At 45.2% G+C, this 21,926-nt stretch overlaps 1 protein-coding gene and 1 pseudogene across 1 annotated transcript; one reads left to right on the top strand and one right to left on the bottom strand.

The window, feature by feature from the left end:
• Nucleotides 1-837: 837 nt before the first annotated feature.
• On the top strand, nt 838-21,881 carry SPAG5 (sperm associated antigen 5). Its single transcript, XM_024736348.1, has 24 exons — nt 838-964; nt 1,224-1,349; nt 6,936-8,026; nt 8,116-8,290; nt 13,203-13,277; nt 13,526-13,618; nt 13,714-13,848; nt 14,061-14,180; nt 14,303-14,395; nt 14,498-14,611; nt 14,957-15,050; nt 15,209-15,356; nt 15,436-15,538; nt 15,727-15,860; nt 16,069-16,207; nt 19,335-19,446; nt 19,614-19,700; nt 19,956-20,076; nt 20,193-20,304; nt 20,686-20,766; nt 20,928-21,083; nt 21,164-21,238; nt 21,369-21,449; nt 21,688-21,881. Exons 1-24 carry the CDS (start codon nt 914-916, stop codon nt 21,757-21,759), a joined length of 3,588 nt encoding a protein of 1,195 aa, XP_024592116.1. The 5' UTR covers nt 838-913; the 3' UTR covers nt 21,760-21,881.
• Nucleotides 3,794-4,573, bottom strand: LOC112393924 (U2 small nuclear ribonucleoprotein A' pseudogene; annotated as a pseudogene).
• Nucleotides 21,882-21,926: the final 45 nt, after the last annotated feature.

The following is a 21,926-nucleotide window of genomic DNA, read 5'->3' as shown; positions in this document are numbered from 1 at the left end:
ACCTCCAGTAGCTAATTTCCCACACAGAGGGGTTTCAAGCGAGAGGAGAATACAGTAGTCGGTAGTGTGGGTGGCAATCTTGACTCTGCCATTTTACTACCTGTGGGCATTAGGCAAAAGACATTATCTGTGACTCGGTTCCTACGTCTGTAAAACGGGGATATTTACGGTGCCTACTTCATATGCCCTTTTGGGGATTAAAGGAGTTAAGATATAAAAGGCATTTGGAAGAATGCCAGGTGCCTAATAAATGTTCAATACTTGTGAGCTATTATTGTTCCAGTAAACTTGTTGCAGACCCTGAGTTAAGTCCCAAGAAAACCCCAGAAATTCTGAAGAGGCTAAATGACAGCGCAGGCTGAGAACCACGTCTCAGGCCATCACGGACGCAGGACCTATGAGCGGACCGAGCAGCCTACGTAAAAAACGCTCCACTCACCTTCCCTTCTATACTCCCGACCGGCTCCTGCCGGTCAAGGCTGAGATAGCTGAGGGAAACCCGAGGAGAAATTTCCTAAGGCCAGGCCACGGGGACAGCTTTTCCGACAGGGTGTGAGACTGGCCTACTCGAAGCAGGAGGGATGGACTCCTCAACTGTCCAACTTCCCGGTCACCCTCTCGAAGGTGAGGCCGAAAGGCTGGCTTTCGGGGTGGAGCGCGTCCCGGTTACCGCCGGCGTCGAAGGTTGGGGATCGGTTCGCAGAGCGCGCGCGCACAGGGGGCCGGGCGGGGCGGGTCCAATACAGGCCCCGCCCCAGCCCGCCGGGCTCGAGCCCGGAGCGGACGCGCCCACCTGACGCACTGAGACTTCGCAGCCAATCGGAAAGCGCGGAGCAGGTTCAAATAAAGACGGCGGGTGAGCATGGCGTCGCCTCTTGCGTCTAGGAGGTGATCACCCTGTGTTGTTTTGAAGATGTGGCGGGTGAAAAAACTGAGTCTTAGCGTGTCGCCTTCGCCCCAACCGGTGAGCGGGAGGCCCTCATGGAGAGAGAGAGCTGGGCCGGGGTTTTGGGTCGGGGTCGCTGGCAGTGCCGGGCGTCGTGGAAAGCAGGGTCGAGCCTGGGGACGGGTGCATGTGTCGTCTAATGCTGGTCCTGATGTTCAGAGGACTGGGGTTGGAGCCTACTCTTGTTATTGCTCGTGAGCTTCTTAGGGAGGGAGGGGAGCTTCTTAGGGAAGGCTGGCAGAGCCCAGGCTTTCTCACATTCTCTCTTCTGTTTTAGGGAAAAACAGCTATGAGAACGCCTCTCCGAGAACTTATCCTGCAGCCTGGTGCCCTCACCAACTCGGGAACAGGGCCCCCGATAGCCTACTCGTCCACCTCATCACCGTGCAAGCTAGGACTGCAGGTGAGATTCGCCTGGCCAGCCTCTCGACTGGGCTCTTTGCCGAGGCGGAGAGCTCAGAGGAACAGAGGGCCAGGGTTGGAACGTAATTAATAACGATAATGAAGTTTCCTTCTTCGGTGACATCCATTTACAGCTATTCAGGCCAACAGAGAGGTACCCTAGGGTCGCTAAAGGAAGTCCACTGAGAACCCGCACCTCTATTTAGCTGTTAGTTTTTTTTATCACCACCTCCCTCGTTCAGTCTTTACCAAACGTCTCAGAAATACTATCATTTTGGTTAGTGGTCTCCCTCTTTTTTTTTCTTTTTTTTTTTTGTGGTACGCGGGCCTCATCACTGCTGTGGCCTGTCCCGTTGCGGAGCACAGGCTCCGGACGCGCAGGCTCAGCAGCCATGGCTCACGGGCCCAGCCGCTCCACGGCATGTGGGATCTTCCCAGACCGGGGCACGAACCCGCGTCCCCTACATCGGCAGTCGGACTCTCAACCACTGCGCCACCAAGGAAGCCCCGAGTGGTCTCCTTCTTAATAGGGACTCACTTACGGAGAAGTCAGTCAGTTTTAAGAATGAGGCAATGTCCATCCATTCCCAGAGGTAGTCAAAACTCCCCTGGGATCAAGTTACACCCCTGAATCACCGGAGTTTAAACTAGCTCCTTGTAGAACTGCCCTCACTGAGCTGTACTTTTGTGAAAGGTCTTGAGAGACATAGCTATGTAGAAAATGCTTTTCAGTTCAAATAATGAGGATTGACTGTATACATTTCTCTGCCTGTTGCTTTTCTCATTTAACAATGTGGTTTAAATCCCTCCATGTCAACTAGTGTAGAGCTAATTCATAAGATACTGTGGTATGCATCAATCATAATTTAGTCATAAATGGTCATTTATCTTTCCACTTTTTTTGCTAATGCAAACAATGCTAATGTAAATATCTTTGTACTGATACCTTTATTTCAATGAGATACATTTTCAGGAGTAGGATTATTGGCTTGAAAGAAAGATATTTTTAATTTTAAATTTTGTCAGATTGCTATCTAAAATAGCTATTACAATTCATATTCTCTCCAGCATTGTATGACGATATCCATTTCCCCACATCACCTCTTGTAGTAGTTGTTAGAGATCTTTAAAATTTTAGCCAGTCTGATGTGGTATCTTATTGTTACTTTAATTTGCATTTTCCTGACTACTAGTGAGTGTATCTCTTACATGTGAAATGGTTATTTGGGTTTGCTCTTTTGTGTAATGCTTATTTATATTATTTGCTCACTTTTCTATTGGGTGGTTAACTCTTTTTCATCATTTTCTAAGTGTATATTATAAATAGTCATCATTTGTCATGCTTTTTAGCTAGTTTGTAATTTTCTTTTGATTTTTACCTTTAATCCAGGGGTTATCTAAGAGGGGTTCTTAATTTCCAAGTGCTTAAAAGCCATTTTGTGTCACCTTTTAAATTTATTTTCTTGCATTATGATCAGACTGTAATCTGTTGTCTTTGTAGCCAAGTATAGAATGAATTTTTCTGAGTGTTCCATGAACATATGAAAAAAAGCATATTTACTATTCAAAGGATGTCACATTCTATTATATCCAACAACAGATAGTTAATTACTCTGTCCTTGCACTTTTTTTAGTCTGCCAGATCTGTTGAGTTCTGTGTTGTCCTTGTCTGGTTTTGGTATCAACATAATTTTGGCCTTGTAAAATGAGTTAGGAAGTATTTCCTTCTCTTTCTTTAATTTTTCGGAAGAGCTTGAGACAAATGGGTATTAAATCTTCTTTGAATTTTGGTAAATTCAACCTGTGAAATAATCTGGTCCTGGACTTTTGTTTTCTGGGAGGTTTTATTTTAAAATTAATTAATTAATTAATTTTGGCTGCTGTGGGTCTTCGTTGTCGTATGTGGGCTTTCTCTAGTTGAGGCGAGCAGGGGCTATTCTTCGTTGTGGTGCGCAGGCTTCTCATTGTGGTGGCTTCTCTTGTTGCAGAGCACAGGCTCTAGGCGTGCGGGCTTCAGTAGTTGTGGCACGCGGGCTCAGTAGTTGTGGCTTGCGGGCTCTAGAGTGCAGGCTCAATAGTTGTGGCGCACGGGCTTAGTTGCTCTGCAGCATGTGGAATCTTCCCAGACCAGGGCTCGAACCATGTCCCCTGCACTGGCAGGCAGATTCTTAACCACCGTGCCACCAGGGAAGTCCCTTTGCCCATTTTTTAATTTAATTATTTTTGTTGTTGTTGTTGTTGAGTTGTAGGAATTTTTTTTTAATCATAAGTTTTATTATGAATTTAAAAACCTAATCATTTCATGAGGACTGGGAAGCCTACCCACAAGATCCGCCCTGCATTTCCAACTCCCACACATCCAGGCCTCAGCGCACATACACCCCAATGATGTGCAATCCGCAGCACAGAGTATCCTTTATTTGCATTGTTGATAGAAAACTGGCATTTAGATTTCAAAATTTTTATTACAAAATTACCAGCAGTCTTAAGCATTTCAACAATGCTTATGAACTCTACTTTGCTGACACAAACAAGGCTATTCAAAAAGCAGGACGTGTCTGAAGTGGACTATTGTATGTCCTGAGATCCTTAGAGGCCGCCCTGCTCGGGACCCATTTGTCACTGTGTCTTCTTCCATCTCCTCTTCATCATCATCAGTGGGGCCTGATCTGCGTTCTCTGCCAGGTATCTGACCGGACTGAAGCAAGCCCTTCAGCTGCTCCACTTCAGCCAAAGTTGACACGTTTGCTATAGCATTCTTGATTGCTTCCACATCCCCTGGAGATGGCCCACCTTTCTTTTTGTCAGTTGGCAAACCAGCACCTGGGTTGAAAGTTTTGCTTCTCCTGGCAATGTCCTTTGCAAGTTGTGCACCCCGTTTGCCCTTGAACATTTTCTCTGCTTCCTGACGCTCTTTTAGTTTCACCTTCTGGAAATCCAGTACTCTGACTTGTGGAACTTTATAAATCACATATAGTCTGTAATGCTTCTTATTTGTTACAGGATTTCTTAGAATACTTAGATAAGTCAATGATTTGAGAGATGACAAAGGGTCCAGATCACCCAATTCCACAAGACTGTTGTTGGTGAGAATGAGTTCTGTCAGACAGAGCAGAGCCTGATCAAGTCCCTCACCTATACGGCCCGCAGGTCCAGCTCGCGGTCCCGCATGGCGTTGGTGTACTGTGCTGCCTGCTCTATCAGCTCCGCGGTCAGTTTCACCATCCTGCCGCCTCCCGCCTGCCGCGCCGCCCGCTCCTGTAGGAATTCTTTATCTGTTCTGGATATTAACCCCTTATCAGATATATGATTTGCAATCATCTTCTCCTTAAGTGACTTTTTAAAGGAATAAATAGGAACTTGATAAACACAGCAAAAACTTTAAGGTCATTTTTACATTTCTAAAAGCCTTTGGTTTATATATTTAGCTTCTGGGCTATGTAGTGCCGACTGATTTATATTGTTTTATATCATATATCTTTTTTTTTTTTTTTTTTTTCATTTTTTTTTTTTTTTTTTTTTTTTTTTTTTTATCATATATCTTTAATTTTGTCTTTTATCGTAATAGTGCCATAGCTTTACATTCTACCTTGTCTGATACTAGTACTGCTGCCTCTACTCTATTTGTTTGTTTTTGCCTGATATCTCCTTGCCATCCCCTTTATTTTCTACTTTTCCTTTAGCACTTTGTTTTTGTTTTGTTTTGTTTTGTTATAAATTTATTTATTTTTTATCTTTGGCTGCGTTGGGTCTTCGTTGCTGCATGCCGGCTTTCTCTAGTTGTGACGAGAGGGGGCTACTCTTGGTTGTGATGCGCGGGCTTCTCATTGCAGTGGCTTCTCTTGTTGCGGAGCGTGGGCTCTAGGCACACAGGCTTCAGTAGTTGTGGCGCGCAGGCTCAGTAGTTGTGGCTCATGGGCTCTAGAGCGCAGGCTTAGTAGTTGTGGCACACAGGCTTAGTTGCTCCGTGGCACGTGGGATCTTCCTGGCTCAGGGATCGAACCCATGTCCCTTGCATTGGCAGGTGGATTCTTAACCACTGTGCCACCAGGGAAGTCCCTCCTTTAGTACTTTGAAAGAAAACTTGAAAATTTGAAATAAAATACATGAAAGTACATAAAACATTGAGCCTAACAAATTTGTATAAAACACACATCGTTGTAACCTATACCCAAGGACATTGCTAGAATATCAGAAGTTTTAGCTCAACTTTATGTTTTAAAGTTTCATCCACTGCTGTAAATGAGAAATTTCACGTAAGTCTAATTCTTTTTTTTTTTTTGTAAATAATTGGTCTTTATAATCTAAAGCTTCTAAAATAGTTTTGTTGTTCTGGTAGTTTAGAAATTTTATCATTTTTTGTCAGTCCTGCTTGGAACTTGGTGAGCCATTTTAATATGCAAACTCAGATCTTTCTTTACCTTAGAGAAATTTTCTTCTAATACTTGTTAATCAGTGCCCCACCTGTACGTGTTCTCTTTTCTCCTTGAACTTCTTTTATTCACATGTTAGGTTTGCTGGATTTATCTTCCAGTTCTCTTAGCTTTTCCCTCAGATTTACCTTTCTTTGTATTTTTGTCTTTAAGATATGTCTTCCACTTGATTGTCCAGGCCAGTAATTCTTGTCTTAACTCTGATCATCCTCTTTCAATGCATATTACTAAAATTTTTTGTTTAAAAGTAATATTTATTATTTCCAGAAAGTCTTTGTGTGTGTGAGTTGTACTCAGATCTTCTTATGTATGCATATATTTTTTGGTGCAAATTGTTATCTGTTTCTTCCGTCAGCTGTATTTTGGTAGGGCCTACCTTTCTTAACTATCTTAGGGTTTGTCCTTTCTCTGGCTACTGGATCCACGTAAGTACATTCATATTGTCCTTTTTTTGTTCATTGAGTCTCAGGACCAGCAGCCCTGCAAATGGTAGAAAGTGCAGTGGCCTCCATCCCTATGAACCAGCAATTGGGAGGTTGTCAATCCCTTTTCAGGGCACCAGGAAGAGTCTTTCTGCTCTTCATTCTCCTTTGCTACAAAGGCTAGAGCTCTTCAAATCCCAAGGATTGAATGGCTTCAACCCATGTGTCCAGGATACCCTCAGCTCTTGCGGTCAAGGAGACTAGGTCACCGGCACAGGTTGATGTTGCCCTTTCTTCCTACGGTACATGGATCTCTGTGGGCCAAGTGCTCTCTCACTCTAGTCCCCAATTTCTCATCTGTTCCAAAAGGACTAAAATCTTATACCCACTGTAGAACTTGAGCCAGGGATCCCTCCTACCCTAGAAGTGGGTTGGATTTAGGATTGGAGAAGAGTGGGGTCACTTTCAAGCTACCATCTTCCCATGACATGGATAGATTATCTTAGCCTTGTTTATACTGTAACCTGGTTCACTTGGAAGGACCCAGAATGGCTTCCCAGCCTTTCTACTGGGTCTCTGTAGTAAGTAGCAAGGCTTAGCCAAGGTCTTACCTAAGTAAAGGTAATGAGAACTCTTTCCTTTTTTGAGTTCAGACAGTATCCTGCACCCATAACTGTATATTGGGAACCAGAACTGACTGTATTAGTCAACTACTTTTGTTTCCTTTGGCAGGAAGGCAGCAACAGCTCATCTCCACTGGATCTTGTCAATGCTAAGGAGACAGACTTCCCTTCAGAACAGTTCAGCCATCCCTCAACATGTCTAGAAGCTTGTCAACATGAATCAGATGAGCAGCCCCTAAATCTGATTCCCCAAACCAATTCTACTCCCAGAACATCTGAGGAAGCAGTAGACCCACTGGGCAACAATGTGGTTAAAACCATGGTCGTTGTACCTTCTCCAGGGGGGCAGCAGCAAAACGTTACACTCGAGGCCCATCTAGATACGATGGCAGAGACAAACAGCTTCTCTCTAGATGAGACTTTGAGGACAGGAGATCTGCTGAGAAAGGGGGTGGCCCCCTGCATGGAAGACAACTTTTCGGAAATTGTTCCTGCTATGCCTGAGAAACCTACATTTCAGAATCCTCCATCCCATCTGTTGGAGTACCCACAAAATTCCTGTTCTGAGCAACAGCTACACTGCTCCAGGGAAAGCCTGAAGGACAGTAGGACTGAGGCTGTGCCTGAGGACCTAGTCCCTTCTGAAAGTAATGCCTTGTTGCCTTCCTCCCCGCTCTGGCTTTCCCCTTCAACTGTCTTAGCAGCAGACTTCCCTGTCAGTCTTGTGGACCCAGGGGAGGAAATTTTAGAGCACAGAACTACAGAGGAGAGAGAAATGAGGTTTACCACATTCCCTGAGGAGGCTGAATTGGGAGATCAAGCACTTGTCTCAAATAGGGACGATATTCCATCCACAGGCCTGACCCCAAATCCAGGAGGAATGGAATCCCAGGCAGCTCCAGGGCCAGCAGTAGAAGATGCTGGGAGCATTCCCGTCTCTGATATGGGGCCTTGGATGTCTCCCCTGGCCTGGCTGGAAAAAGGTGTAAATACCTCCGTCATGCTGGAAAATCTCCGCCAGAGCTTATCTCTTCCCTCTGTGTTTCGGGATGCTGCGATTGGCACTACCCCTTTCTCTACTTGCTCGGTGGGGACTTGGTTTACTCCCCCAGCACAGCAGGAAAGGAGTACAAACACATCCCAGACAGGCCTGGTGGGCACCAAGGACAGTACTTCTGAGACAGAGCACCTTCTATGGGGGTAAGTATCCCTGTATCTTTGTGCTCCTGGACCTGCCACTCCCATCCCTTTCCCTCTCTTCTCCTCATGTTCTTCTCTTCCTACTGCAGCCGTCCTCCAGATCTGACTGCCTTATCTCGACATGACCTGGAAGATAACCTGCTGAACTCTCTTGTCATTCTGGAGGTACTCTCCCGCCAGCTGCAGGACTGGAAGAGCCAGCTGACTGGCCCTCACCCAGAAGTTCAGGACAGCAGCACACAGACTGACACCTTTTCCAGTGGGGTAAGAAGGTTCTTCCCAAAGTGTGGAGGATCCCAGTGGGCCCTCTTCCTTAGAATATGTATAAAAGCTGAGGATCTGGAAAATACCTTAGAGCTGTTGGTACTCACTATACCCCTGGGGTACATCAAGACCTTCCAAGGGAATGCAAGCAAGGAAAGTTTTAAAGGAATCGGTTTGTAGATCTTCATCTTCCAAATGCACTCTTTACTAATTTGTTTTCTTTCCTACTTCCCCATTCTCAATTACCCTTGCCCAATTTACTAACTTTACTATAAAGAAGAGCATATTTACTACATGTCCTGAATCTTACATTGTCAAGAGGCAGCATTCAAAGGACAATAGAAAATATTTGTGTACGTGCTGAGAAGGCAAATGACTGCAATGATTATGTAAATGTCATTTTTGTGTGCTGTCAACAAAATTGAAGGAAGACTTCAGTTACGTCAGTGGATGGAAATTCACTGTGAGATTTTTGGCATGTATCTCCAAAGGAGCTCCTAGAATTGGGTGACATGCCCTTCTTCCCTTCTTTCATTCCTACTTATTCCCATTATTTATGTGAAGAAATTTTGTCACAGAAATCTTTTTTTTTTTTGGCTGCACCCCATGGCTTGTGGGATTTCATTTCCCCGACCAGGGATCGAACCCAGGCCTTCGTCAGTGAGAGTGCAGAGTCCCAACCACACGACCGCCATGGAATTCCCTCACATAAATCTTGTATCTGTAAGAATGGAAAATAGGCATAAAATTCTTGCTGAACTACGTCTTATTGTAGGAATTATAGTAATCACAGACACATGGACTAATAAGGGGAGGGATGCTCCATCTATTTCGTTAGTAGATGGATCTCCAGTAAAATTTTACTGGAGATGTTTATGATTTTAATTAAAAATTATATTATTACAGTGATTAGTATACAACTGATGAAAATATTTCTCCATCCAAAAGAGAGTCTTCTCACTTAAAATCTTATGTGGGACGTCCCTGGTGGCGCAGTAGTTAAGAATCCGCCTGCCAATGCAGGGGACACGGGTTTGATCCCTGGTCTGGAAAGATCCCACATGCGACGGAGCAACTAAGCCCGTGTGTCACAACTACTGAGACTGTGCTCTAGAGCCCACGAGCCACAACTGCTGAAGCCCGCACGCCTAGAGCCCGTGCTCCGCAACAAGAGAAGCCACTGCAATGAGGAGCCTATGCACCGCGACGAAGAGTAGCTCCCGTTTGCCACAACTAGAGAAAGTCCGCGCACAGCAACGAAGACCCAACGCAGCCAAAAATAAATAAATAAATTAATTAATTAAAAATCTTATGGTCAGAGGAATTAAAAATTTTTTTTAATTTATTTAAATTTAGATGAACTTTTGTTGTCATTGCAGAGATACTAATAGAGTTTAAAGTGTAAAAGTATGTTTTATTAGGATAAAATTCTGAGAGGAGTAAAAATAGAGGTTCAAGGAGAAAAAGGGATGATATAAAATTTCTGTTAAAGAAGAACTTCGTGTATATTTTAAAAATTAATTAATTAATTTATTTTTGGCTGCGTTGGGTCTTTGTTGCTGTGCAACGGGCTTCCTCTAGTTCCAGTGAGTGGGGGCTACTCTTTGTTGCGGTGCGCTTCTCTTGTTGTGGAGCACGGGCTCTAGGCGTGTGGGCTTCAGTACTCGTGGCACGTGGGCTCAGTAGTTGTGGCTCACGGGCTGTAGAGCACACGCTCAGTAGCTGTGGCACATGGGCTTAGTTGCTCCGCAGCATGTGAGATCTTCCTGGACCAGGGCTCGAACCCGTGTCCCCTGCATTGGCAGGTGGATTCTTAACCACTGTGCCACCAGGGAAGTCCCCTTTGTGTATTTTCTAAAGGTATCAAATAGGTATTAAATCATTATGGTTTATAAAGCAGAAACAAACACACCATTATAAAGCAATTATACTCCAATAAAGACGTTAAAAAAAATCATTATGGTGTATGTAACATTTATACCATTGGGTATATTCAAGAGTGATGTAACAGTTTTATTTCAAACTGTCAATGTTCATAAGGTGGTGGAAATTACAGCCTTTGTAACGATTTAAACATAAGAGTACTCCAGCTTTCAAAATTACTGTAGGAGATATGAGAGGAAAACAGTTTAAAGACCATTGTTCTAGAGGAGTCTTGCTGTGACAGCACAGGCCGAGGAAGTAAGGGAATGTGTCAGGGAAGGAATTGAGGTCCCTTAGTGTCGTGCCTGTTGAGGTAATAGGTGGCTGCTGCTAAGAAGAGATGGTCTCAGGAATTCCCTGGCGGTCCAGTGGTTGGGACTCTGCACTCTCACTGCTGAGGGCCGGGGTTCAATCCCTGGTCGGGGAACTAAGATCCCACAAGCCGCGCAGCGCGGCCAAAAAAATACTTGATGGTCTCTAAAACTCCAAAGACCTCCTTTGGGTTGAAAATATTCTCAAAATAATGACTTTACTTTTTGTCAAAATCCTGGAAGCCATAGGCTCATCATTCCTGTATTTTTTTATTTTTGTATCCTTTCCTCTTGTCCTTGACCTTGTTCCCCATCCCTGAGTTGGCCTTGTACCCTCTTTCCTTGAAGCTTGCCAAATCCTTTTAGAGACCACTGGAGCAGAACCAAAGAGAGGAAATTACAGTGCCTTCAGCCATTCCCCATCACAGTGCCATGTCCTTGCCGCTTGGCTGCCTCATTCACGCTAATCTCATCACCTGCCTGACTGGCCAGCCCTAAGCAGTATGTGTGCCCTGTTCCAGGGCTCCAGGGGTAACTCTGTGCCTTACTGCATGATGCAGTCGGGAACAATGTCTGCTTTGCTGGGGAGGGGAGCGATGAACTCCAAGAGATCTGCCTCCTTATATCCAGGCTGCTGCAGCATCGTGACTCAGCACTGCTGCTCCAGCACTAGGCTTTTTCCTAGACGATGGCTGCCTTGCAGCAGTAATGAAGGTTCCCCACTTTTCTCTCAGAACTTCAAAGTTTCTTTCCGGCTCTGCTGCCTTTGAAATCATACTTATCTACTCCACATAGCACACTAAGATTTTCGTCTGCCCCAAGATAATGAATAGACCATTAGAGATTAAGAAAATTAAAATGAGTAGTAAATAAATATTTGAGAAGGTTACCATTACTGGTAATCAGAGAAATGCAAATTGCAACATGAGATGCTATTTTCTTCTGACAAAATAGCAAAGAATAAAATAGATAATAGTGGTAAGCATTGTCCTGTCGTCAGTAGGGCATAAATTGGTTCAATCTTTTTTTTTATGCGTTAAAACGGTTATATTTAATATTACATTTAAAATTTTTTTCTCTTGTTTGAACATTATGCCTTTAAACGGGTTCTGCCGTTTTTGAAGGCAATTTCAACTGCTCAAAGCAGTTCAAACTTTTTGATCCAGTAACCCCACTTCTAGGGTTAAATCCTAAGGGGAAAAAAAATTCTGCATAAAGATGATAACTTAAAAAAAATGAAAAATAATGGTACATCCATAAGATGGGATATCTTAGTTATTTAAAAGTATATTTATGAAGAGTTTTTTTTTTTTTTTCCAGCCGCGCAGTGTGGCATGCAGGATCTTAGTTCCCCTACCAGGGATCAAACCATTGCCCCCTGCAGTGGAAGTGTAGAGTCCTAACCACTGGACTGCCAAGAGTTTTTAATAGTTTAATAAGTTTAATGTTCATGGTTTTTAAAGAAAGGAATTCAGAATCTGCCTGCCAATGCAGGGAGCATGGGTTCGATCCCTGGTCTGGGAAGATCCCACATGCCGTGGAGCAGCCAAGCCTGTGCGCCACAAGTACTGAGCCTGCGCTCTAGAGCCTGCGAGCCACAACTACTGAAGCCCACGCACCTAGAGCCAGTGCTCCACTGCAATGAGAAGCCTGTGCACCACAACGAAGAGTAGCTCCCACTTGCTGCAACTAAAGAAAGCTCACGCACAGCAACGAAGACCAAACGTAGCCAAAAATAAATAAATAAATAAGACCCCACAAGCCCCATGGCCTAGCCAAAAAAAAGATACCTAGAGATCAACATAAATAAATAAATAAAAAGAAGAAAAAAAGAAGAAAAGAGTTCAGAGTTCATATAACCTCTAAGAGGCTTTGAGGTGAGGTAAAATGTCAGCAGAGGTTAAAAATGAGTGATGCTCCACTTTGATAGGTCTCCCTAAAGCACACATCCCAGTCTCAGGCTCTCAGTGAGGAGACTAAATGTAAACTCAGGGCTAAATAACATGAGTCTAATAAAATTAAGTAAGAAAAGCAGGACCCCACATTTATTTATATGTTCACAATTGTGGTTTGTCTTAAGCATTACTGTCTTTCATCAAATCTAAGATACTATCAATATTGAATGCATACCAATGTCAGTGGTGTTAAAATGTAAAAAGACAGGGACCTCCCTGGTGGTTCAGTGGTTCAAACTCTGTGCTTCCAATGCAGGGGGCACGGGTTTGATCCCTGGTTGGGGAACAAAGATCCCACATGCTGCGCAGTGTGCCAATATAGAAAACAATTGTAAAAAGGCAGGTAACATACTCATCAGTTACAGCAAATCCCTATAGCAAGGAAATCTGGTGTAGAGGTATATTGAAATCTCTTGGGGTGGGTGCTGTACTGTTGGTTGAGAATCACTGCTCTAGGGGTGAAATTGATAATGATTCTTTTTCCATTTTATTCACTTTCCTATTTCCAAAATTTTACAGTAAACACATAATCAGAAAAAAAAGTTATTTTAAAAAGTAATTTTTTTACCTACCTCTGGATTTTTTCTCACTTGGCTTCATCAAGCTGTGAGCCTTGCTCCTGATTTTAATGGGAAAGGTTCCTGTATCTCGGTGGGAGGGGGAAAGAGCTGCTGGTGGTGCATGTTGCCTATGCAAGAGGGGCAACTCTGTTTCTCCAACTAGATGAGTAAGAAACCTCAGCATCTTCAGGAGAGCCAGGAGGTTGGACAGGCTCTGCGGCAGGCCAGGAACGTCATGGTAAGTGTTGATTGACCTGACACCGTTGCTGGGTCTCCTGTGAAGATCAAGAATGGTGACTCCTGAGCAGTTAGCAGATGATGGATGGTACTCAGCCATGGTAGTGAAGGGAGGTTTCCCTTTGTTAAGAACATCTCTTCCTTATTGGGAGTGTGAAATTGGGGTTGGTGGCTTCCTCCTCTGTGTCCCAGCTTACTTCCTGCTTAATGACTTTATTTGAACTAGCCTAACCATCTCTCCCTCTATAGCAGTCATGGGTGCTGGTCTCTAAAGAGCTGATATCCTTGCTTCAACTATCTCTGCTGCACTTAGATGAAGATAAAACTGCTTTAAGTCAGGAGGTAAGCAGCATGCAGATGGAGGCAGAGGCCTTTGGTGGGACTGAAATTCAGCCAAATTAAGAAACCAGACACAGTATATGATTCTTATCTTATAGTCTTGGCGTACAGAAACCTCGGTGTCCCGCTGTTTTGATGTGTTGAAGAAACTGAGGGCAAGGCTCCAGAGCCTCAAAGCAGAGAGGGAGGAGGCAAAGCACAGAGAGGAAATGGCCCTCAGAGGCAAAGATGCGGTAAGGTGTCAGGCTTTTGTTCCTGGATGTAGGAGGTCTCTTCCTAAGGTTCCTGCAGGAACATAAATTGACTTGAGACACAGATGGGTGGCCTGAGAACTGCTTGCCCTGGGGAATAATGAACTAAACTGCTGGTGTGATGGATAGTTATGGCTTTTTGTGCTATATCCTTCCTCTGCCCACAATGTCCTCTCAACCTCTTCTCTAAACAGGCAGAGACAGTGCTAGAGGTTTTCTGTGCACACGCCAGCCAGCGCATCAGCCAGCTGGAACAGGACATGGCATCCATGGGGGAATTCAGAGGCCTTTTGAAGGAAACCCAGACCCAACTGGTAGTTGAAGGCATATTCTTTCCTGGGATCCATACTGACACACTGGGAGGATGGTCATGTACCCCTACTTCCCTGTATCCAGAGGGAAAGGGCCCCCTCCATTGACAATCCTTCTCATGTAGGTAGGGCTTCATACTGAGCAAGAAGGGTTGGCTCAGCAGACAGCAAGTCTTACTTCAGCCTTGCAGCAGGACTGGATATCCATGCAACTGGATGTGAGTATTTGGGGCCATTATACTGCTCCTTTGCTTACAGCCAGCCCTGTTAGGAGTCTTGTCTCAAGGGTGCTCTTCTGACCTGCTTGCTTCCCCTGGTAGTATGTAACATGGACAGCTCTGCTGAGCCGGTTTCAACAACTCACAGAGAAGTTTACAGCCAAGAGCCGGCAGACCCTGCAGGAACGTGATGCTGCAATTGCGGAAAAGCAGCAGGTACAAACCAGGAGTGGGGACTGCTTAGGCCTGGTTTCCTCCTCCTTCTCTACAGAAGGCCTTTCTGATGAGTGGTGTCATTAGCCTCTTCCCTGGGACCTGTCTTCCTTCCATCTGTGGGTTTGGAGACCAGCCAGTCCCTTTGCTACAAGATGGCCTTCAGCACCTTCTTCAGCAGCTTTCCTCCCGTTTCTGCTTTTTCCTGAGGATCAGACTTATTTGCTGCAGCGTTTTTGCCCGGGAACAATGTGGTTTATTGTCCTGTCCAGAAAGAGAAACTGGACTAAGTCTTGGGACTCTTGATTCAGGACGAGCTGTGGGAAGAAAACTGTCTTTTTCTCCTAGGTTTCCAGGGAGCTGGAACAAGTCTCTTCCCATTTAGAGGACTGCAAAAGCCAACTAGAACAACTGGAGTTGGAAAACAGTCGTCTGGCAACAGGTGTGCGTGTGTGGATGCGTACAGCAGTTGTACCCTGCTGAGGCTTGGGGTGTGGCAGTAGCGTAAGAAAGTGCTCTAGGGCACTTGTCTTAGAGCAGAAGTGTGGGGGCGTTTGGGCCTGGTGACCACATGGTGTCATGAGGATAATTTTGGTCTAGATCTCCGGGCTCAGCTGCAGATTCTGGCCAGCATGGAGAGTCAGCTAAAAGAGCTACAGAGTCAGCATGCCCGTTGTACCCAGGACCTGGCCATGAAGGATCAGTTGCTCTGCCAGCTTACCCAGAGCAGTGAGGAGAAGGCTGCTCAGTGAGTTCCTCTCAGGTTATTGTGGCAGTAGGCATCCAGGATGTGGGACCAATGGGATCTAACATAAGGTCTCTGGCAGATGGCAAAAGGAAGAGATGGCATTAAAACATATGCAGGCAGAGCTGCAGCAACAACAGGCGGTCCTGGCCAAGGAGGTGCAGGACCTAAAGGAGACCCTGGAGGTAAGGAAGATGGCTTGGGGCAGGGGAGCTGCAGGAGTGTGACTCTTCCCTGATGGTATTGAGGTGAGGTTTGAGACTCTGGACTGGAAAAAGCCTCTGTTCCCAGGACTCTAAAATTTCCCACTTAGATGCATTTTGCCCCCTCCCTTCCTTTCTCCTTGCCTTCCTTCCTGCTCCTGTCTCCCCAGTTTGCAGAACAAGAGAATCAGGTCGCTCACCTGGAGCTAGGCCAGGTTGAGTGTCAGTTGAAAACCACCCTGGAAGTACTCCGGGAGCGCAGCCTGCAGTGTGAGGACCTGAAGGACACCATGGAGAACCTGAAGTAAGACCTCTACCTTTCTGTGCTTCCCTGTTAGTGTTTATCTCAGGACTGCTTCTAGAAGCTAAAGTCTCCAAGAAGGGAATTGTGACAGGGTCTGAGAGCCTCTTGTTTCCCCTGTTTGAACGCAGTTCTGTGTGGGGATTTGGAGAAGTGTTCAGGGAAGGTCACCTGGTGTTTGGCTGTCTTCTCTGTTCCTTCCTTATTTCAGGGCTAAACTGGCCAGCACCATGGCAGAGAAACAGCAGCAAGACCTGGAGAAGACACGCCAGTATTCCCAAGAGCTAAGGGTGCTGACTGAGCAACTCCATAGCCTGACCCTCTTCCTACAGACAAAACTGAAGGAGAAGGTAGGGTCCGGGGTTTTCTTCTCTTCCCTTACAATTGTATCAATATCTTCGAATAAAGACGGTTTTATTTCTTCCTTTCCGAACTGTATGCCTTTTATTTCCTTTTCTTGTCTTACTGTGTTAGCTAGAACTTCCCCTATAGTGTTGAAAAGGAATGGTGAGAGGGGACACCCTTGCCTCGTACCTGATCTTAAAGGGAAAGCTTTGAGTTTCTCACCTTTAAGTATGATGTTAACTGTAGGCTTTTTGTAGATATTCTTTATCCAGTTGAGGAAGTTCCCCTCTAATCCTAGTTTACTGAAAGTTTTTCCACTTGTATCCTTATTGTATAGAATGGTCTTCCTAAAATTCTGCTCTCGTTCCATCTCTGTGACCTTCGGTGATTTTCAGTTGCCTACAGGATATCTTCAACCTATCACTCAAACTTTTCTTCTTCTGTCTCCTACCTCCCTGTTATGAACCCTTTACTCCCATAGACTGCCTACGTACTACACACACGTCTCATCCCCATTTGCACCCAGATGTGTGCTGTTACCACGTCCGTTCTCTTCTGTCTTCAAACTGGAAATACCTTTTCCTTCCTATTAAAATCCTCCCTGGTTCACCTTCTTCTTTGAAATGTTCCCAAACATCAGTGGACTCAGTGATCTCCTGCTATATTCCTCATGAACTTACTCTCCTTTTGCACTTGTATTAATTTTCCTTGGATGTTTGGTCTCTTCAACTAGACTGTATTTAAAGAAAGCAGAAATTTAGCCTTGCTTCTTTGGCTTCCCCACAGTGCACACTGAACAATAAATGGATATTTTTTAGAATGCAGCGTTAGTTAGCTTATTCAACAGTTAAAGACACAGCCAGAATCCTGAAATCGAATTGCTTATGATCTGACCCCATTCCCCAGTGTGTGCCAAGCACAGGAATCCAGTCTTGCAGGGAAGACAGACAGATGTAAACTTGTCATCTTGGCTTGTGATTATGATAGAGGGTTGCCTGGATGGCCACTGAGGGTTGCCTGGATGACCACAGAGAAAGGAGCATCAGTTTTACCTTTGAGAGTTAAGATGTCTTCTCAGAGCAGGTGACTCTTGGTCAGAGTCTTGAGGTTAGAAGTTTGTAGGGCAGGGTTGGGTATATAGGAAGGCCCACCAGGCAGAGGGAATAGTATGAAAGTCATAGAGGCACTATGGGTACTTTTTGTAGTGTCTACCTTGTGACAAGACCTGGGTTAGGTGCTGGGACTACAGGTGAACAAGGCCAAGGCCCTGCTCATGTGGAATGTGGTGAGTTTGGGAACTGGGAGGTAGCTCTTTATGATTGGATTATAGGAGCTATGTGGGGCAAGGATGATAAGGAGAAAAGACTGGAGAGCTAGGCAGGAGGCCAGATTTTTGAAGGCTTGAACTAAAGGGATATGGAGGAGGGGATGAATTCAATACATATTTAGGAAGTAAAAGTAACAGAATGGGGACTTCCCTGGCAGTCCAGTGGTTAAGACTTCTCCTTCTAATGCAGGCGGTGCGGGTTTGATCCCTGGTTGGGGAGCTAAGATCCCACATGCCTCGCGGCCAAAAAACCAAAACAAAACAGAAGCAATATTGTAACAAATTCAATAAAAAAGACTTTAAAACTGGTCCACATCAAAAAAGTCTAAAAAAAAAAAGTAACAGAACGTGGTGACCAGGTTGATATAGGAGTACGGTGGAAGAGTGAATGATGATCTCTAGATTGCTGGAAAGATGGTGACACTCTAGAACTGGGATTGGCAGACTTTTCCTGTAACGTGCAATATGATAAATATTTTCCGCTTTGCAAGCCACATGGTCTTTGTCTCAACTACTCAACTCTGCCTTTGTAGCTCAACAGCAGGCATAGAGAGTATATAAATAAATGGATGTGGCAGTGTTCCAATAAAACTTTATTTACAAAAACAGGTGGCAGGCCAGATTTGAACCACAGGCTGTAATTTGCTGCTCCCCTGCTCTAGGATCTTAAATACAGATGGAGGAATAAATTTTTGGTGGGGTGGGACAGGAAAAATGGTTAGCTCAGCTTTATACATACTAAATTTCAGATGAACTGTGGAGCAATCTGGTAGATTTTTCACAGGTAGTTGAGCCTTTGGGCCTGGAGATTGGGAGAAGGTCCAGTTGAGAGAGACAGATTGAAGGGTCATCCATGTAGAAGTGGATGTTTTTGTGGAGCTCCTGAGGTGAGGCCACCTGGGGAATGTAAAGAGGGTCAAGGATGAACCAAAAGGGGCCCACAGTTAAAGAAAGACCTGTGGATAGAGAGAAGAGATAGCCAGAAAGGTATGAGTCCTACCTGTGAAGGAGAGAGAGTCATGTCACACAAGTGAAGAAAATGAAGTTTCTAAAAGAACATGGTCATTGGTTATCACATAGGTCAGGTAAAATAAGACCTGAAAGGTGTCCGATGCCATTGGTGTACCAAATAATGACAATTTTTGTGGAATGGTGGGGCAGAAGCCTGAGTGTAGTGGGCTAGGGAGTCCATACATGGTGAGAATTTTAGGCAAGAAATGTAGGCTTTTCTTTTTCTTTTTTTTTTTTTTTTTTAATGGAAGGGAAAAGAAAAGGCAGTAGCTAAAAGCATACTTAAAGTAAGAAGAAGGGTTTTTTTTTTTTTTTTTAATGGAAGGGAAAAGAAAAGGGAGTAGCTAAAAGCATACTTAAAGTAAGAAGAAGGGTTTTTTTTTTTTTTTTTAATGGAAGGGAAAAGAAAAGGGAGTAGCTAAAAGCATACTTAAAGTAAGAAGAAGGGTTTTTTTTTTTTTTTTTAATGGAAGGGAAAAGAAAAGGGAGTAGCTAAAAGCATACTTAAAGTAAGAAGAAGGGTTTTTTTTTTTTTTTTTAATGGAAGGGAAAAGAAAAGGGAGTAGCTAAAAGCATACTTAAAGTAAGAAGAAGGGTTTTTGTTTTTTTTTTAATTGTTGTTCTAGTGAGAGAGAATTAAGTTCAGGGAAAGGAGCTAATGTTGAAGTTGAAGATAGAGAAGAGAGGTGACATATAGAACAGCATCCTGAGGAGATGGCCAGTGAATACCTGGAAGTTCAGGGAACCCACTATCCCTGAAAAGCAGCTGACGTTTTTTTTTCCTTTGCCCTTAGGCTGAACCAGAGACCCTCCCGATAAGCACAGCCTGTGCTCCTTCCCAGGAACACCCTCTGCCCAGTGACAGCACCTTTTTGGGAAGCACCCTGACAGCAGTGACAGATGAAGGTTAAAGGCCCTGGAATTTAGGGGTGGGAAAGTTGTGGCGCTGCTCCTGATATCTTCAGCTGTTGAAGATGCCGCCAACAGACCCTGTCTCTCCCTGGCTCCCGTGATGGCCGACCCTTGACTGGGTCACCAGAGGGGCCCTCTACCATGGTTGCATTTTGTTTTAGATCCAGAATCAGCTCCTGTGCCCTTGCTTGGAAGTGACAAGAGTGCTTTCACCAGAGTAGCATCAACGGTTTCCCATCAGCCTACAGGTTAGGATGGGCTCCAGGGATCCTGCCTCATTTCTAGATCTGGTAGTGATGATAAAGACTAAAGCAGTGAGAAGTGCTTTGCTCTAAAAACCTCAATTTTACTTGGGCTCATTTCATTTCTGCCTTTTGGGATCGGTAGTGTTATTCAGATCCTGTGGGTGGGGAACATGGATAAGAGTTGTGGAAGTGATAGCTACACACTCCTTCCTTCCAGAGCTAAAGGGCTCTACCTCTATCTAGTACTTTGTCTTTCAGAAACCCCAGGCATCGAGAATAGCCTGGCAGAAATGAGTACTATGACTCTGGAGCTTCAGAGCCTGTGTTCCCTGCTGCAGGAGTCTAAAGAAGAGGCTGTCAGGACTCTGCAGCGAAAGATGTGAGTGGAGTGCAGTCCTGGTGAGAGGGGGCAGGTCAGGTGAGCAGCCCCTTATGTTAAGGGCCCAGGCAGCCCCTGGGGGGACCGGAATAATGCTGAATTCTTCCCTCCCCTAGATGTGATCTGCAGGCTCAGCTGCAGGCCCAGGAAGAACAGCATCAGGAAGCCCAGAAGGCAAAGGAAGCGGACATAGAGAAGCTGAACCAGGCCTTGTGCTTGCGCTACAAGGTGGAGGAGGGGCCTGGAAGTGAAGCGATGAAGAACTGGGGCAACTGTGAGGGCCCACTGGGAGCTGTTGTCTCTCCAGGAATCTGGGTGGTGGAGATTTTCCAACCATTGCCCTAGTTTTGCCCTTCCTGGGGTCAGACAATTCACATGTTTGGGAACCAGCTATAGACTGACCCATCTTCCAGGCTGACCTAGAACTCCAGGAGAACTCTCCCAACAGGGAAATGTGCCTGGCCTGATGTAGCCCTAGAGGAAGAACTGGAGTGTTATCAATTGGTATCACCTGGGCCGAGCATGGTCAGGCACAAAATCCTATCTCCTGGCAAGGGCTGCAAAGAAGCCAGCTCTCCCACTGCCTTCTTACCTCCCTTTTCCTCACAGAATGAAAAGGAGCTCCAGGAAGTGGTACAGCAGCAGAACGAGAAGATCCTAGAGCAGATAGACAAGAGTGGTGAGCTCATAGTACGTTCCTCATGATGCCCAGCCTCTGCCTTCTACGTCACTGGTAGCCAGGGTCCCAAATGTGGGAACTGGGTCCCCTGGTCTACCCTTGCTCACCACATGGGATGAGGACAGAGAGGACCTTTGAGGGCTACTAGATACCTCTCCATTCTCATCCCCAGAGGCTTAGAGAGGAAGTGACCCAGCTCACCCGTTCACTTCGTCGTGCGGAGACAGAGACTAAGGTGCTCCAAGAGACCCTGGCAGGCCAGCTGAACCCCGACAGTCAGCCCATGGCCACTAACTGGATCCAGGAGAAAGTGTGGCTCTCCCAGGAGGTGACTCAGAGTTAACAGAAGAGCTGGGCAACTGGTGGGAACCCTAGGCTGTGCCCCTACTGATCTGAACATATCTGTAGGTGGACAAGCTGAGGGTGATGTTCCTGGAGATGAAAGATGAGAAGGCAAAACTCATGGTCAAGTTCCAGAGCCACGTAAGAATTTCCATGTCATTCTAGGGCTATTTCCTGTCACCACTAGCGGGTGCCCTGCCATATTTATCTTTCCCCACAAGCTATGTTGTTCTTTTAAGCATAGAGCTTATGCATCCTATTTGCTTTTTAGAGAAACATCCTGGAAGAGAATCTGCGGCGCTCTGACAAGGAGTTAAAGAAACTAGATGACATTGTTCAACATATTTATGAGGTAAAGGAGGGAGGGAGTTGATGCAACTAAGGCACTTGTTATAAGGCCTGGCCCAGGGGGTACTGATGAGTATAGTTGTGGATCCCAGCCTTTGCTGAGAGCTGGGCCTGACTCACTATTGCAGCCTTCTCTGTGGCTTCCATTTCCCCCCCTCTAACTCAGTGGGTGCTTCTTGGGGCTGGGAGCCTTGGGCCTTTAGCCTGTGACCCTGAGCTGCCTTTTCTGTATCTCTTGCCAGACTCTGCTGTCCATCCCAGAGGTCGTGAGGGGTTGCAAGGAGCTACAGGGATTGCTGGAATTTCTGAGCTAAGAAACTGAAAGCTGGACTCTGTTTCACCCCTTTTTACCTGCAGTACTCCCTTACCCCAACACTAGGACCAATTGGCTTAGATCCAGCTCTGTTTAATGCTATTTAAATAAAGTATATTTAATATATTTCTTCAGGCTCACTGAATCTTATTTCTTGGGTAGGAGGTG

This window comes from Neophocaena asiaeorientalis, unplaced genomic scaffold (genome assembly GCF_003031525.2).
Source record: "Neophocaena asiaeorientalis asiaeorientalis breed wild unplaced genomic scaffold, Neophocaena_asiaeorientalis_V1.1 scaffold129, whole genome shotgun sequence".
Lineage (NCBI taxonomy): Eukaryota > Metazoa > Chordata > Mammalia > Artiodactyla > Phocoenidae > Neophocaena > Neophocaena asiaeorientalis.
This window is presented reverse-complemented; position numbering and strand designations above follow the sequence as displayed.